Genomic DNA, 18,229 nt, shown 5'->3' with positions numbered 1-18,229 from the left:
AGTCATTAGCCGCGTTTCCATTCAATTGTCAAGCGAATTTTAAGCAAATTTTTAAAATGTTGCCAAAAAGAAATGTGAAATAGTCGCATTTCCATGAATTGGTTTGGAGCAAATAAACCATACTACAGCATAGTTTGGTCAGAAGTTGGTGCTATAGGCTACGCATACCGACGGGAAACAGCTGATCAGTCCTGTGAGTTAACATCAGAACCTAATCTGCAAAGGTGTTTCCATATCCCATTTAATACATAATCCCTATTTCTAAGGCAAAAACCACCTCAAGCGAGCGTAAAAACTCACGCATTTGAGGATATTTTTTTTGCCATTCAGCTTTTCTAATGCAAAACTTTAAAATGTGCATTAAAATACATTCATGGAAATACGACTACTAAAGCAATTATTTGCATCAAAGTCTATTAGCTTTGGCATGACAATCTGGCTGCATACTCTCTTGTTTTGCTTAATTCATTGAGCCCCATGTTGTGTTCATGTTAGCCAATATCTTGTTTTGTTTTGCCAGTAGCTGGCACATTGGATGCTAGGAGCCGTTCACTTATACATTGATCAAACAACTATATTGAGTTAAAGGTCCCATAATATGCTCAAATTGAGGTTCATACTTGTATTTTCGGTTTCAGCAAGAGCATATTTACATGCTATAATGTTGGAAAAACACATTATTTCTCTCATACTGTCTGTCTGAATATACCTGTATTCACCTTCTGCCTGAAAGCACCAGTCTCTTTATGCCCCCCTCCCAAAAAGGCCCAGTTTGCTCTGACAGGTCAGCGATTCCGGGTCTTCCGCATCTTTGCTCTCATCATTGCAGGCGGGTGATGACTGTAACAGTACTGTAGCTACACTGATGATGATACGTTTTCATACTTACTTACAACAACTACTATAATTGTTTCTCTACATGGACTTACTGATGAGTGAATCTCCTCCATGCTGTAACTACTTTCGACAAATGTAGCTAGATAGTTAGCTAACTATGTAACTATGTAAGAAGATGAAGACCGCTTCTCAATCTTGTCTACTAAACTCTGTTTTGTTTTTGATGACTGTTTCTTCAGCCAGCTGACTGATTGGATTCCTTGAACAAATCTGAGATGTGGGTGGAGATTCAGAGGTCTGGAAACAGTTTATAGTAGAGCAAGCAGCAACATGAGTGAAGACCAGGAGATGTACGATGAGAGAGCTCTTACTGTGAGGACACTGGGACAGCGGCACCTGTTTGAGGCGTGTCCCATTTCGACAGGCAAACACCTCCATCTGACACTGGTTCTGATAAAGCTGTCCGTCTGACCCACAAACTGGCTCCCCGTCATAACCGCAGTCCCTGTAGCAAGTGCAGCGCTCAAACTGTTCTTCCTCCAGGCAGCCAAACACATTGTTACACTGGTTTGCCTGCACAAAACCTGCAAAAAAAAATGTTTTAAGAGGCTGGTGGAAGTAGGCTGTCTGTGAATCATTAAGGGTGTGGCATGAGTCTTACCTATCCACTGGTTGGTTGAACTTTCCACCTCATTGCAAGTGGGTCCATCACACAGCTCCCGTGCTAGTGGACTGCTCTCGCTAACGTTGTAGAACCGAGTGGCCTCAAAGGCTGCATGAAAAGCACAGACCCACACCAGCACATTCACACATCCATACAAACACAAAACAATGATGACACTCACCATAACAATTTCCACAAAAAAAGAAGCCACTACATAAATCATGGTGAGTTAGAGAGTTTTCCTGCTCCGTAACTCTTTAAAGAGCAGTACTTAAAATATTCATCAGAGGCACACCTGGTTCGTAGTAGTCATAGATCTTGACCGGAACAGGCGCTGTCTTGCCCACAATGTATTCCCTGACAGCTTGAAAGGCCACACACGTCATGCATTGGCTGGGGATCTAAAGAGAAGTGACAAACACTGAAAACAAATGCTTACAAAAACACCCAGAAAGCACAGACAGATGTAGAGTAATACAAATATGCACACTAATATGTTCTTAGACAAATTCACACACAAAAATTCTCCCCAACCCTGTGAAAACACTGGTGAGTAACCTTCTCCTACACATACACTATTCTTTGACACAAGGACACATCATGCAGTGATTTGGATTAAACTCACCTCATCAAAGTAGAACAACACTTTTCTTCCATTCAGCTCATATCGCTTCAGACCCACACGTTTGTCCATCAGCAGCTGTTGAGTAAAACACAAGCAAATCAGGCTCAGTATGTAGAAACCCACACAAAACACAACAGGATTCAAGCACAGACTAAAAGATTTTGCCCTGGTTTAGTTCAAACATTTTTATAGGGTGTTAAATACTTTTGTGATCCCTTTCAGAGGTTTCTTGCATTAATCAGAGGGTTTCACAAGGCACAACTAATTCATAAAACGACACAAAACAAATAATCTACGCATGTATCTCTCATGCATTACATTTATTGGGAACTCTATGATGATAAAACAAATGTAGACTTTAGGCTGTAACTGGTTAATAGTAGCTTACAAAAGGCACATTGGTGGACAAAGAGCACATGGCTGAAAGTCAAACGAGCTGGACATTTGATTCTAACATTAACGGACAACTAGTAGTCATGGACATAGATAGTAATCAGCACCACAGTGGACTGGACAGCTCCTTCTCACTCTAACCAGGGTTTATTACATTCATTGAGATTAAATATACCGGTGTAACATGTAACAAAAACCCTGTGTTGTAATGCTTGCAAACCACAGAAACAATCATGATGTGATAAATGTCCCACATATGTGACAGTTCAAATATTAACATTACAAACAGTGCTTGTTAATGCCTAGTGTTTTACTGAACTAAATATTAACAGCTAGAACTAGCACGATGGTCTGAATCAGTGTGGAACGTCGCCACAGTGTGAACAGTAATATGTAACTAACTTAGCTTGTACTGAAATGAATTTGATCAGAGATGTGATCAATTGGAGGTCAGACAATCAGTGAACAAACTGGATAGTCAGTGACTATGAATCTTTAAACTGACCTAAAAGGAAGTTAATTAAATCAGCATTGTGATTCGTAATTTACACCTCAAGTACAGTGCCCTTATCGCCCAACTGTCCACATGGTGTGCATTTGAATGTGATCTGTGGTCCACAACTGGAACGTTACCATGACTGTAGGGTGGAAAATGTAAAGGTTACCAATCATGTACTTCGCTCGGCATTTTTTATTAGTTGAAATCAACAAGGGATCATAGCTTTCCTCTGGGATCGCCTAACAGAGTTTCTGGTATGTTGTGAACCTCGTGCATAAATGTAGAGCTGGTCAGATGTGCATGTATGACTATATCTGGTAAATATGAGTGTATGAATGAGTAATAGGGAGGCTGTTTACTGCAAATGTGTGTGTGTGCATAGAGAGCCAGCAGAGTTAATTCCCCCAACGGGGGGAATTTTTCATTCTGTCAAAGGTGGCAGCCTTTGGACAGCAGGGGTTTATGAGGTGCTCAGCCTGAGCTGGCGCCACCGAGACACCGAGACACAGACACACACACACACACACACACACACACACACACACACACACACACACACACACACACACACACACACACACACACACACACACACACACACACACACACACACACACACACACACACACACACACACACACACACACACACACACACACACACACACACACACACACAATTGGTCTCTCTGTGTACAAAATCATTGTTTGTCTATCAGGTAACTAAACATTGCCAATGAACTCCCATAGCTCAAATGTTATATTCACAATGTATTCTGGGTTGTTAAACAAAGCTCATTATATAGGGTGATAAGAGGCCGTGGTAACTCCCAGTCAGTCACCGGACTAATCATTCATGACTTCAGTTTCCATGAAAGCAACTAGATATGACTGTAGAAGCCAACGTTGCCACCATAAATTGAGGAATGTAAGTGGCAGTCGGGCAGGCAGCAGTAAAACTCCAAGGGAGGCCAGCAGGGGTGTAAACTGAGCTTGTTAGCCACTGCAACTCAGGTCAGCCTCAAGTGACACAATCACAGGAGTATTTGTGTGTGTGTGTGTGTGTGTGTTTAACATCCCCCCAGGTAGTCAGGGAGGTGGCTCTTTTAGAGGGGGGAGCCTGCAGACTCTATAGGCTAAGGCTCTATAACTGTCAAGTACTGACGGACAGGCTTCTGATGGGTGGCTTGGGATCTGACTTGGATCCACCACTTAAATTTATCCTCGCTTTCTCTTGCTCTCCATCAGTAGAACCATAGCTTAAGTCACTCATCCATCCTTAATTTGTTACTCCCTTAATCCAGTCCTAATCCTAGTATATCCGTCTCTTCCCTCTGTCCTTTGTGAACGACTCGAGTTTTCTCTGTACCTCACAAGGCCCAAAGAGGTGTGTGTGTTTGGCCTTGTAGGCCGAGACACGCCCGTTGGCCTCTGACCCTGAGACATTGTAACTCTGCAGGGAGTGAGCCGGCTTGTCTCTCTCTTATCATATTAAAAAAAAAACACACAGTGACCCTCACTTTAATGATATTTCCCTTGCCTATGACACATACGAACACATGGAGATGTGTGTGTAACACATAAAACGTAGAGGGCCTGTCCCATTTGAAGAAAGTCTTCAGAAGTTGTTCCGTCCAACTTCTTACAACAATGGAAATTATGTCCAGTAATCACTTCCTACCTGAAAACTATGTACACAACATCAGGCCTCCACTGTACCACAGGAAAAATATCCATATCCAAAGTATGTGTGCATTTGTTTATGAGAGTATGTTAAGAGATTCTATGATATACTGCTTTTTTGTCAAATGGCCTCCAGATGTGGATGCATGTGTCTCTCTTTCCACCTGCATTTCAGTTTTGCACTTACCTGACTACTTGCCCTGCCTGTCTAACAATCTGTGAGCCACGAATACATCACTTAATGGGTGCCTATGGGTCGGTGTATGTTCGGGATGATGTGCAATCTCTAAATATTTGGCAGAGTGTGCACATGTGTATCAGCATGATTACATACCCTCTCTAGACTTTCAACATCTGCTCGGAAACCGGAAATCATTGGAACTTCTATGACGGCCATGTTGGACGACCCTGAATGGAGCCACCTAAGCGGAGAGTCGGGGACAGGATGAAAATGGGGGGTTGTTAGTAGCAGAATTTTGCATGTGCGTAAACTTGTATGTAGTTTGTGTGTTCTACCTGGCACAGACTTCTAAGGAGATGTGGAAGTCCATTTTGTCCTGGTGGGCTGCTGGGTCATCATCATCGATGGGTGCCCGTCGTTTCCGGTTAAGCTCAGAGCGATTGTCGGCACGGCTCCGGGAGCGCGGGGAAGAATGGCGGGAAGACGAGGAGGGCTGCAGGTGTCGCTCCTGAAAAGGCTCTTTCAGGTCCACCTTGAGCTGGAAGGCTGGCTTGGATACTGGGTCAGGTAGGTTGTAAGACACATCAATCTACAGACACACAGAGAGCGGTGAGAGTGTATTGTTTAAGAAGGATATCCATAACAGTGAGACTTTAAATGCTCAGCTAAAGCAACCTGAGTAGATCGAAAAGGACAAAAAACAACCAGGCTTTGTAATCATGGTGCCCAGCTATAAAAGACATATATCACTTAGACAGGAGTGGCCTATACCTGCTGAATTTACATTTACTTGACTGTTTGAAATTGCTGTTGGTTCACCATTTTGGTCCAAGTATTGCAACAACTATTTGACAAATTGCTGTAAAAATTTGGTACGTGGTGATGTTCCCCAGAGAAGGAAGCCTACCAACTTTGCTGATTCCCTGACTTTTGTTTTCCTTTAGCACCACCAGAACATGATGTTTTTGGCTTTTATCGAAATATCTCAACAACTCTTGGATGAATTACCATGGAATTTGGTACCTTGTTTTGGTTGTAGCTTACTCTTTCACAAGGCTACTATCACACCGTATGTTTGTCTGTCTCTCTATCTCTGTCTGTCGGCCTCTCTCAAGGCAGATGGCCGTCCACCATAGAGTCGTCTCTGTTCAACGTTCCTGTCAAAAGGAAGGTCTTCAGCGCCACTGTTATTGTTGCTCATCGAGAAATTTTTGGATCTCATGTAAATCATAAATAAGTCACAGAGTGTGATCTAGACTTACTTTATGTGTAAAGTGTCTTGAGATAACTTTTGTTATATGGCACTATAAATAAATAGTGATATAGTTGCTATCAAAGCAGGTTTTCATTTATTGTTCCAAATAGCCGGGATATGTTTGAGGCAGCTATTAGTAAAAAAATATAAATATTTTTGTATGAAGAAACAAAATTAATTCGTTTTGGCATCATCAATTGGAAACAAACTACTTAAGAGTTCAAGTATTTAAGACCTCTGGCCTTGAAAAGACTTAGGCAGCACTTTAAAGCATAAACCACAAATCATACTCACTGGACACAAGACATGCTTTCAGTAGACTACTATTTCAGCCGGAGGACAACTCACAGCTTTGACGCTCTTTTTAATTTCACAGAAGATTATTATTCCCAGAACTGTACACATTCTGAATAAATCAACCAGTCGGATTTGAGAGCTTTGCAAAGCTACTAAATAACAATCCTGAGGCACAGGACACATAGCCTACTCATCACATACAGTATGTCTACACGCACACACACACACACACACACACACACACACACACGCACACACGCACGCACGCACGCACGCACGCACGCACGCACGCACGCACGCACGCACGCACGCACGCACGCACGCACGCACACACACACACACACACACACACGCAGGTCTCTTTGATTGTCCCGCTCTTGTATTTCATTAAAGCCCAGGTGCTGCTGGCCCGAGGGGCTGTCAGAGGGGTGTGTTGACGCACGGAAAGGTGTAGATGGAGGGAAAGTAGAGAGGGAGAGAGGCGTGAAGAAAGAAATTGTGTGTGTGAGAAACCTGCACAGGAAAACTAGTTGGAAGACATTTCAAGCACTACACAGCAGAACACAACATCCGCTGCTGTAGCTGGCTCTGCCTCAGTCAAGTCAAGCCATATCTCACATACAAGTTTCCGAAAAACAAGAATGTAAACATTTTTTGATCACTCATGCTTTTTCATTTATGCCTTGTTTGGTTTTAATGTAGACACATGTTTAAACAAGGGTGATAAGAAGACAGGACAGAATAGTATTCAACAAAAAAAAGGAAGAATGACCCTTTCTGTTTATGAAAGAGGTTTTTGTTCATCTGTGACAAGGTAGGAAGTAAACAGCATCCTGTCCAGGGGACCTCAGGAATCAACAGGAATGATCAACACATTCCAAAACACTAAACTCTACCAGATTACTCCAATTTAAAGGGAGGAATGTAGTCATTACGCGACGGCAGCAACTGATTCTCCTGTACCGACAGCTTTTTGCTGTGATTTGATGACGTAAGCTTAGTGTTACAGTTCCCTTTTGGACAATGTTCAAGACTGCAAATGTGTCTGTGTTGTGTGAATACTACTATACCTGCATCAGACAGCAGCCCTCTCCTTTAGCGCTGACAAATAGGCCTGTGGGGATACTCGGGATCTGAAAAAAAAAAGACACAGAGAAAATAAGAGAAACAAAGAGTCAGAGGGGGCAGCGAGAGGTGAATGAGTCATTTATCAAGTGAATGAATGCTGTAGGCTGCTGCACTGCCACTAGTGGTTCCCTGGCTACTAACCAGCAGGCCCTTAATTGCCCCCAATTAAGCTGACACCACTAATCACAGCAAAGGAACATGCCCGGCAGAGAGCCAACATACTGCACTCTCACCTGAACCACTCTGGCTGTCTGATGGAGCACTTTTACACACAAACACACCCCAACCCACCCACACACACACACACACGTGCATGCACACACACACGAACGCACGCACGCACGCACGCACGCACGCACGCACGCACGCACGCACACACACACACACAGAACTGACGCCCAGTGCCCTGGCCAAGGTTGTGCGTGCCCACACTGTGAAGTTTGAAATGTGTGGGCAAACAAGCCAATAAAATAAAGTTATAAAATCAACAGACCAACAAGGTGCTTCTGGGAAATCCAGTCCAGTTAAGCCTGGTTTGGTTTGGCAGTGTGAAAAGGTCCTGGCTACTAAACAGCCGGACATAGAAACAGAGATTAATGTTTAATGCCAGAGTGTAGCTCTGGTCTTTCCTCATCAATCACTATAATAAAGAGGGAAAAGTTTCTGCATTGCATTAAAGCACTGGGCTTTCTCTGAAGTCCTGGCAATCATCAGTGGAGTTGACGATTAGCGTTGATAAAGCACTGTCAACCTGGACAAACAATCCAAAAGGCAGCAGCATAGCAAATCGATTGTCGTGCCTCATCTGCACACAAAAAAAACTGAGGAGCATGCTTGCCTTAAAGAAATGATTGATAGTATTCACTGTTTCCATGGACATGGTTACCTTGGCACTCTGAAGGAGTTTCTGGTTGTCTCTGTTGAGTTCAAAGGTCTCCTGGAAGTCGAGGTTGGTGGAGGCCAGTGAGATTGTAAGGTTGACCCCTCCTACATAAGAAAGGATGGCATACTCCGACAGAGCTTGCAGAGCTACACATGTGTCCTGCAAAGGGGTTGAATAAAAATCTACTTTACACTTGAGTAAATTTTAGTGAAATCAGTTTTACTGAAGACAGTCATCAAAAAAGAAACTGAAATGATGTTCTTCTCTTTTTAAACTTTCATTGTCATTTCTGTGATTATTCTTCTATTTTCAAACAGAGAGAAACTGCGCAAAGAACAGCTATTGTATTTATTTATTAGATCATGGAATGATGCTGCAGGTGGCTGAACTAAAAGACAAGAAAAGCCAGAGAGACAGGGCTACCTGTGTGGAGGAGAAGCCACCCAAGGCATTCCTTTGCTGGGAGAGCCATTTGACCACAGGCAGGGCAGAAGCCACATCCCCTAGGAGGGTATAGGTCAGAAGACCGTAGGCAGTCATCTCCACCTCTGCTGATACCACTGGGAACAAACAACAATTGGATTCTTATTTGAATTCTGCATTTTATTTCGGGGGATCAGACAATATCAGATCTATGTGGTTAGCCAAGAGGATGACAGGAAGCAGGAACAGTTAACACTATTGTATACTAATTATATAGCAATACCATAAAGACTAATGCACTGGAATAATCATGCACTTTCCCTTCCTATTCCAATAGGTACTGGAATACCTGAGCACATATTTTGCTCATCTTCAGTTTCACAGTTGTATTTTGGGTTCTTACTACAACATGTTTACATGTTTTAATGTTCATACTGTCTGTCTGAATATACCTGTACACTTGTATTCACTGTCTGTCTGAGACGCTCCGTTTTAGCGCATGTCTCTTTAAGTCCACCTCCCAAAAAATCCCAGTCTGCTCTGATTGGTCTGTGTTTCTGGGTCTTCCGCGTCAGCGTTCTCTGCCCCTCTGCACCATCATTTAAGATGGAGAATGACTGTAACGGCACTGTAGCTGCACTTCCTACCTATATACGTATAGTATTGTTGTGACATTGCAACCGTAAGAAGTCCGATGGCTAGTTTAAAGGCACAGTTTCTGAATACAGGCTGTGTGCATTTCTCTGTAGACTGAGCATCTCAATACTTTCAAAGTACTTATATAGTACCCCGACCTGCTTTATACTCCAAACAGACATGGTATCTCACTTTTTACAATATGAGACCTTTAAATGAAAAGGATAAATAGTAATTAAAAAGTATACCTGACTGAGAGAGGCCATCGCTGAAGCCCATGAAGGTGTCCTCATCTGTCATAGTGCTGCCAGTCAGACTCCAATGGGTGAGTCCATCTATAAAGAAAAACAAAGTGAGATAAAGACAGAGAGAGCGCATCCTGTATCCTGTATCATCATCTCATTGTATCAATATCCTAATTGTCTGAATCTTTCACCGACTATGCAACCAAGCCCTGTGTCTTCATTTCACATAGGAAATAAAATGATTGTGTTTCTTGTGTTCCACTAAACTCTGTAAAATCTGCCAAAACTTGCAGAAAGTTTCAGTCAAGAGGAAGAGGAGGAAATGGCCGAAGGAAACCAACATAGAGATAAGAAACAGAGGGGGAAAGGGAGGAGCGGATTGAACTACTGCTGAATGCTACAGCAGCTTCTTTCACAGTCGTTTCTCCCCTATATCTTGTGCCTAAGCCTTAGGGCAGAAGGTTTTAACTGTAAACACTTAATATGTATGATACATATTATATATATACAGTATAATATTTAAGATTTTCATTGATTTCCACTGAGATTTTTGCGTGTGGTGCTTTAGTCTTGTTTTTACAGCAACATCTGGTCACCTAGTAATACATCTGTTGTGCAGCTTACTCAGCTCTAAATGAATGAAACTCCAGTGACTTGCTGACTGTGTTTCTCACAGTGACGACTGAGTGTGGCAGTACCTTGTGTGATGGCCATGTGGTTGAGGCGGCGCAGGGCCAGGGGGGCATATGGGCTGCGTAGCAGAGCCAAGGCGTATGCAGACAGGGCCGTGGTGTAGGGGTCATCTGCAGAGTAGGTGTTGCTCTCCAGAAAATCTTTGGCTTTGGCCACTGCCACCTTCTCTTCCTGGACCAGACAGGACAGCACATATGACAAACACAAAATTAACATGTGTCTGTAAGGGGAATAATAGCAGATCTAATAATTGTCAAATTATGTTATGATAATTGATAACTCAGTAGTATGCAGCATAAACACATGAACTGTTATTAAAGTTGAAGGAGAAAGAGGGGAACTCAACTTTGGCTATCAGAGACAATGAGCTTATACTGCAGAACTGACTTTTACAGTTCTTCTTCCTGATGTACAGGGACATAACATTTCATACACACAAATCACAGGATCAAGTTCTTTTTAATGAAGATTTATTGAACCAATAACTACAAAAACTAAATTTTGTAGTGCTAACTTTTTCTTTTATTCTGTCAGCAGCAACATAATTATTCCCACTGGGATCATTAGATATTGTACGCCTCTTACAGTACATGACAAGACCTTTGGTGTAGCTTTCACACTCACACGCACAATCATCATCCCCATCAACATCATCATCTCTATGTTCAACTTTAGAGGCTGCCCTGTCCAAGCTCACAACCGCCTCCTCTGCTCAGTTGCAGTTATTGAATAAACATTCATTGTGGCCATTAAAAAGTTGAGAGTTGACTTTCATCTCATGCAGATGTGACCTTCCCTCTTATCCCTTAGATGATAGGCCTCCAGAGCCACTCACTGTAATTGCAGCAGTCATCTTTTAATTAAGTGAAATTGGAGGGGGGTTGAAGGTTCTGCTTTGATGTGAAGGATACCTTTTCAGTTTTTATCAGTTGTAAAAGGACAAACTCTCAGAAGTAGTCCTTTAGGATAGATAGCAGAGGAAAGGAGGGGAGACAGATTGATGGAGGGAAGCCAGGGGGAGGAAATGCTAAATAAAGAATCAACTATGTGGACAAATGGAGAGACAAAAAAATAGAGGTTTGGAGGCTTTTATGTTGCCAGAGTAACCAAGAATAATGTTGTAACTCTTCCTTTTCCCTTGTCTTTTAGTGATTGAACAGCACACATGCTGCCAATGTTTAATTGTTGGGGCTGGCTATTAGTGAGACAGTAAAGACAAATCAAGCCAAAAAACAGAGAGAAAAAGTAGGGCAACAAGGGGAAAAGCAGAAAGGAGACAGGGAGGAATGCACCAAGGTGTCTTTCAAGAAACTTAATTGTCTCTGCACGTCAGGCAAAATCTTTTGATGTAGTCCACAACGTGATTAGATATTAGATTAGCAGCACTGGGGCATAACAAATATGAGAAGGCTGACTGCCAGCACATCCATCTTCACAACTATCAGGAATGCAGCGATACGTCCACACACGACCTGTTACTTAAATTCACAGCAGGCTGGTAGGATGGGCTACAAGACTATGTGGTTCAGGTGGGAGAGGTAGTGCATTGGTTAAAATACCTGCTCCACTTAAACCATCATGAATCAATGTTTACACCACTTCATCTGCTGTAAGTGAACAGTTCAAGCAAAGTGGAACATTTCTCTTTTTCTTTTTTTTTTCACCAACTGCAGTGACATACAAGTTTGTTGGGCTTCTTACCTCTGTGGTTATGCCTGTCTCCAAGAGAGCTGCTACCACATAAGCTGTAAGTGAGATCTTCCCATGGATCCCTCCCTGTGGACAAAAGAACACATTCGCTTTTAATTAATTTTACATTGTGGGGAACTCAATTTTCGTAAATCTCACAGAAGTCTGAAGGATATTTCATCCAATTATTCATTCCATTAAATCTTGTAAATTTTGCAGTTACAGTTAGTGAGAGACAAGCCTACCTGCAGGTCTTTGTTGAGGATTCGTCCCATGGCGGGGAAGGAGCCATCATCTCTCTGATGTTTGATGAGCCAGGACTTGGCTGCACGAAGCTCCTCAGGATCAATGAAGATGAAACCCCGAGACTGAGCAAAGGACTTCAGCACAAATGCCGTCAACCTAGAGGTGGAAGAGATGGAGGTTGAGGGGTGAGACGGATAAAGATGAGTGAGGGGAAGGAGATATATCTAAGATCCTTTGAAACATGTGCCAACAAATCCCCCCAAAACTATCAAGAATTTGACTCCAATCACAACAGCAAGAGTTTGACTGCAATGACTTTTTCAACAGAGTTTTCCAACAAGTCACAGTCTTCAATCTGTCAACAGGGGGGGGGACTGTTTTTGTCAAAGGCGCAGGGAGAAAGGCCTGGTATGTCTGGACGGATCTGAGGAAATGGAAAAAAGAAAAGAAGCGAGGAGGGGAGCAGATGGGTGCAGTGATGTTTGATCACCACTACAGGATGCGGCAGCTGTGCTCTTCAGAATGTAAAATCAAGTATCTTTCTACATGTATGTTCGAGTTTCCCCCAAAGCATTCCACAACTTATACAAACACTGATCCCAGGGACGAAGGTTGTGAATCTGGCTGGCCTGGGAGTGCAACTGGAAGTTTATGAGCCATGGTTTTTGTGGGCCATGGTGGAGAAGGACCAGGGGAACCACAGAGAAAGGCCAAGGTCAGCCCTGGGGGACACGGCTGAGCTAATAAACACACACTCATCCATAAACAACAGACCTCCCGGTAGTGGTTGAAAACTGCACTCTTTGGCCAACAACTCCTCAGTGACAGCAAGACATTCCATTACAGCACCCCTGACCACTACTGACTTACAGGATGAGGCAAGCTGCTTACCATATGAAGAAAGAAACACAAGATGGGAATGAAGAAATAAACAAACAGGTCATGCTCTAGTTTCTAGTAGTGCTCACAGCTCGTAAGTGAGTACAATCCAAGAAAGAGCACCAGGGGAGATGAGTAGGAAAAAAAGAACTTTGCTCTCATAAAGCGAAGCACTAAATCTTCCCTGGCTGGAACCTGGATGTTATTTCTCCCCGGAGACAAAACTAGGGATAAGGCCGCAAGCCTGTTGGAATTTTTATGAAGTTAAATAATATTGTGTCACTGGCTTTAAATGTCGCGCCCCAGGGAAAGGTACTGGAGAGTGTAAATATGATTTAGTTTGGGGAAGGAAGGAAGCACTAGACATGCTCACTTCCACCACTTGGCCCTTGGCTAGGGTCACCCTCTCCTGATTCTCCCCCTTCCTTATTCTTTTTCCTGTTTTTTGAACTTCAAAATTCCCTCTCTAAGCTACCCATATCCAGCTGCATACTTCAAAGGGTAGATCTGAAGGTCAATAGAAGACAATACGTGGCTGTGCGCCATGATAAAACCTAGTTTGACAAGCTTAAAGGGAATGTTATGAGTCGGACTTGGAGAAAGTGTTCCAACTCCTGTTCAAGTGCTTTTGCCTTCAACTATTGAGGCGATGCCGGTGTGTCATTTTGGAAAAAGCATCCAGAGATCTATCACTTAAACTAAAGCCGTTTTCATATGAACTAGGGACAATGTCAGGAGACTCAGGTACACACATAATCCTGAGTTTTCCTTTCACACATGTAGCATACAACAGTAGACAGTCCATGTAAGCTTAAAGTGGATTACACCAACAAGGGTTAGGGGTATCTGCCTTGAGGCCGGTGATGACAAAATGAATGGATTAGGTGCTACTGCTGCTACTATGAAACTATATAATTAAATCAAAGCCCAGAGGTAACGTCCAGGGCTGAATTCCAACTTCTAATTATACAAAACCTCTACAAGTTTGAATTATTCTGGGATTCTGAGGCTCCTTACACATTTCAAACAATTCCTCTGGATCACAACACATTTACATCAAGTTGCAACCTCCGGAGCTGAAAAATTTAACCAATACGGAAAAAACAAAAAACAAAACTGCAGTTCCTTGAATAGCCAAAAGGGAGTAAATCCCCATAGACCCCCATTCTGCCCAACAGCAGAAATAAACATGTTTACAGCCTGAAACTGGTCTCTGTAGCTAATTTCACTGTTCATGACAACTGTATGGGGGGTGGATTTTTATTTTTTATAATTAAGGGAATGGACGCTTTTGAGCGACCGGTAGCTAGCATGGACTGAAGGTTTCACTGGGCCTGCCTCAGCTACATCCATGCTTCACCTCTGCCCGTTTTTGGATCAACTGGGAGTTAGGCACTGTCAAGATGGCAACACCTTTGAACTTCACAACAGCTCTTCAGAAACTTACGCGTGACATCACAGAGACTAAGTCCATATGTTATACAGTCTATGATCAAGACACTAAATGCTGGCAAAAGTCTGCCTGTGGCTGATCAAGTCTCTATTACATTTAGTGGATATGTCTATATTTTCATTTCTCAGGATTACTTTTACAGGCTAAATGAGGATGATAGCTTTGTGATAAGCCTGCATGACTTAATGTTTAGTGATCATAAGTATAGAATAGATGGCTTTATTTTCATTTATTTTTTTTACACACCTCTTCAATGGCTCTAATCGTCAAGCTCTAACTAAAGGTAGAAAGAAACATTGTCTTCCAAGTTTAGCGCAGGACTGGAAATAGATAATGGGTTAATACAGCAGCAGATATCAGTTCTTTCCATCTCCGGCATCCAGTCCCCCAACCCAGCTAACGCTGTTAGATCAGTCTTTGGGCAAAAACAAATGCCATGCCAGCCTCAACATGTAGAAAAAATGAAAAAAAGAACTGCCCCATTCCTAAAAATCATTATAGAAGGGGGGGGAGCACATTTTTGTTTTTAGTTTAGCTTGACTTCAGCTTTCTCTGTTAACTAAAATGGACAAACAAACATATGGACACTTGAGGGCTTCCTTTATTTAAAACACACACAGTAGTAAAGAGATGAGGGTTTCAATGGGGGGAAACATTACAATATCCAAAGGGGGGATTTAATACGTCAAGGTTAAAGGTCCGATATTGTAAAAAGTTAGATTCTCATGTCTTTCTCCCATGCAGGTCAATGTGCTGATAATACTGTGAAAGTATCAAACACTCAAAACACAGAGAAACTGTTACAGTCATTCTCCAACTGGAATGCGGACACGCCGAGAGCACAGATGTAGAAGACCCAGAAACTCTGAACAATCAGAGTAGATTAGGCTGTTTTTATCACAAGGGGGCTTAAAAAGACAGGCACTAAAATGTGTTTCAGGCAGAAGGTGAATATAGGTATATTCAGACAGGTAGTATGAGAAAAATAATGTGATTTAAAAAAAAAATTAAAGTATGTAAACATGTTCTAGTAGAAACCAAAAATACGAGTATGAACCTGAAAATGAGCATGATATGGGACCTTTAAGGTTGAAACTAAGGTTATGTTTAGTTCAAAGGACTACAGCTGGGGCCATTGGTTAGGGAATGAATGTAGTCGATGAAAAGTCTTCATAAGTACGGAAATAAAAACCTATGTTTATGTTTGCATAAACCCTCAACCAACCACAACGTTGGTCTGTATGACTTTATTTACAAAACACAGGTAGTTCTCATTCAGCTCAACATGAAAAGGAGCCAGGGGTTGAAAACATACTCTATCATCCTCATCATTCCTTGTCAGTGTCTCCCTGCCTCTGAATTACATGAAGTCAGTGAACTTTCAGCCCACTCTGTGCAGTGTTAACAACCTTGGCACCAGAGATGGCCAGCGCTGCACACCAAACCATTACTGCCAGCCCTTGTCATTATGTTCAATCTTTTCATTAGATCCTGTCAATTTCCACTCAGATACATTTTTACAAGCTGGAATACATTAACACTGCATTATGATTGCTTTTAAGCAGGCAGTAAATGCACTGCTCTACTCATGAACTCTGGAACTCAAAACAAAAGCTGGGCTTGTTTTGGATGCAACCGTGTTGTTGATGGATTCATAGTGTGTCTGATGTAGGTTTACTGAAGGTTCACCCTCTAAGTTGTGCCCACAACCCACCCTTGTTGCCCCGGGCGCCAAAGAAAACTCCAAACCGCTGCTTGTTACATCCTCATATCCTCTAACAGTCATCACATGAAGAGTTCAAGGTTTCCATAGAAGTTTAATGTTACCAATTACACACAGGTAGTGAGTCATTAAGAGGCGTGCTCCGCTTCTATTTTCCTCGGTGATATTAAAAAAAAAGGTAGAAAGCCATTTGGTGAAGTGGCTCCAGACAACTTATTAGAGTGTCTCCAATAGTTATCATTAAGATCTCGTCTGTGGGGCCAAAGCAGCATGGGTCCACTCAGTCCACAGTGTCATGGATACGAACCCTGATTAACTGCAAATAAATCTTGACAGCTTTGCCTACCTCGGGGATCCAATTATGCAGTTTGTTTATGATTCTCTGTCATTTATTTAACCTGCTGTTTCACAGCGTTAGCTCTATTAAATATCATAATACCCACCTCAGCTCATAAATCAACCAGAGGTATGCACATTGTGCGTGGGCCTCAAAATGCAAGCAGTGGAGCTCCCCATTGAGAGCATTGATTTCAGTTTTATAAATATCATGGGATGGTTCTGCCTGCCTGCCTGCCTCCGGGGAGTGTAAACCTGAAATAAACACTCAGAGGAAAAACTAACCAGTCATTTAAACACATCAACAGGAATAGATTAATTTGAGCACAGCGTGCTGAGATGCTGATAAAAATTTCATTGCTTTGGCCAGAAACCTATGTCCCAGTTGAAGCTGAAGAATGTTTGGCTGGTCTGAGTTGTGTAAACTTCAACAGCTACACCTACAGTGACTTACCACATACTGCCAGAGGAATCCCTTTCTCCGAAGGCACTGTAGGATCCATCTTGCCGTTTGTAGGTCAGTTGCCTTTGGTAGCCTAGATAAGAAGAAAGAATGAGAAAGATGTTGAAACAGAACTTTCAGCAAGAATAATTCTTTAGAATTAGTGAGAAATTACTAAAATTATTTACATAGCTATAACTAGATATAGTTACAAGTTATACAGAGCTATTCAGCCAGTCAAGTGTGTTCTAGTCTGGCATATGGGATGTACAGTGCAAGCATAAAGACTGGCATACGATACATTGTCAGTGCACCAGCTATCAAAAAATATACACTCTCTAACCTCCGGACCCGAAAAATGAAGTCAACATGGAAGTGCACAAAAACCCACTTAGGACTGGCTCCAAAAGCGATCAATCCCCATAGACACCCATATTAAAATGCCCAACACCTCAAATAAACATGTTTACAAACTGGTTCAAAGGAAGGTCTAGGTTTGGTCTCTTTAGCTAATTGCCTCCTTCATGACAACTGTACGGGTGGGGACAACATGCTCCTCTCTGCCCCTTTTTATATTAGTCTAGAAAAGGCAGCATCAGGCAATACATCCATGGGAGTCACCCACTTTGAGCTTCATTTTATAAACCTATGGGCAGCCTATGGTTTACCTCCATCTGCAGAATGGCCTGTTTCTGAGATGGCAGGCAAAAATAAGTCTAACAAGAGTTACTAAAGGTGAGTGAGTCTTTGCGAGGGTAAGAGGAGAGAATGGAGGGGGTGGAGAATAAGTTGGTCTGGGTAACTTTGAGTAACAGCATCCAGCTTCATGTTCCTTTCCATGATCCAAAGTATTTAGTGCCAGCCAAAGCCAAGGCTCCTCTGTCAAGAGATCTACAGTTCCACAGACAAAATCAATTATCCAAGGTAAACTTCACTCCAATAGTTTCCAGAAAACCCAACAACAGTTTTCACCTTGCCAACAATTAGAAAACTTTCCTTCCGCTCAGCATTAAGTCACTT

The 18,229-nt window shown here is 42.3% G+C and overlaps 1 protein-coding gene across 2 annotated transcripts in view; it reads right to left on the bottom strand.

Moving 5' to 3' along the window:
- Positions 1–18,229, bottom strand: part of cpamd8 (C3 and PZP like alpha-2-macroglobulin domain containing 8) — a 43,762-nt gene that overhangs the window by 5,941 nt on the left and 19,592 nt on the right. For both annotated transcript variants that reach the window (XM_083911638.1, XM_083911639.1), the window contains exons 28-41: positions 17,222–17,303; positions 12,376–12,532; positions 12,143–12,217; positions 10,447–10,612; positions 9,752–9,838; positions 8,868–9,004; positions 8,448–8,603; positions 7,504–7,566; positions 5,217–5,470; positions 5,035–5,122; positions 2,127–2,201; positions 1,797–1,902; positions 1,499–1,609; positions 1,209–1,421 (exon numbers count right to left, since the gene is read on the bottom strand). In XM_083911638.1, the coding sequence (XP_083767764.1) occupies positions 1,209–1,421; positions 1,499–1,609; positions 1,797–1,902; positions 2,127–2,201; positions 5,035–5,122; positions 5,217–5,470; positions 7,504–7,566; positions 8,448–8,603; positions 8,868–9,004; positions 9,752–9,838; positions 10,447–10,612; positions 12,143–12,217; positions 12,376–12,532; positions 17,222–17,303 (1,770 nt within the window). The remainder of the gene's footprint in view (positions 1–1,208; positions 1,422–1,498; positions 1,610–1,796; positions 1,903–2,126; positions 2,202–5,034; positions 5,123–5,216; positions 5,471–7,503; positions 7,567–8,447; positions 8,604–8,867; positions 9,005–9,751; positions 9,839–10,446; positions 10,613–12,142; positions 12,218–12,375; positions 12,533–17,221; positions 17,304–18,229) is intronic.

Source organism: Echiichthys vipera (assembly GCF_963691815.1).
Source record: "Echiichthys vipera genome assembly, chromosome: 3".
NCBI lineage: Eukaryota > Metazoa > Chordata > Actinopteri > Perciformes > Trachinidae > Echiichthys > Echiichthys vipera.
This window is presented reverse-complemented; position numbering and strand designations above follow the sequence as displayed.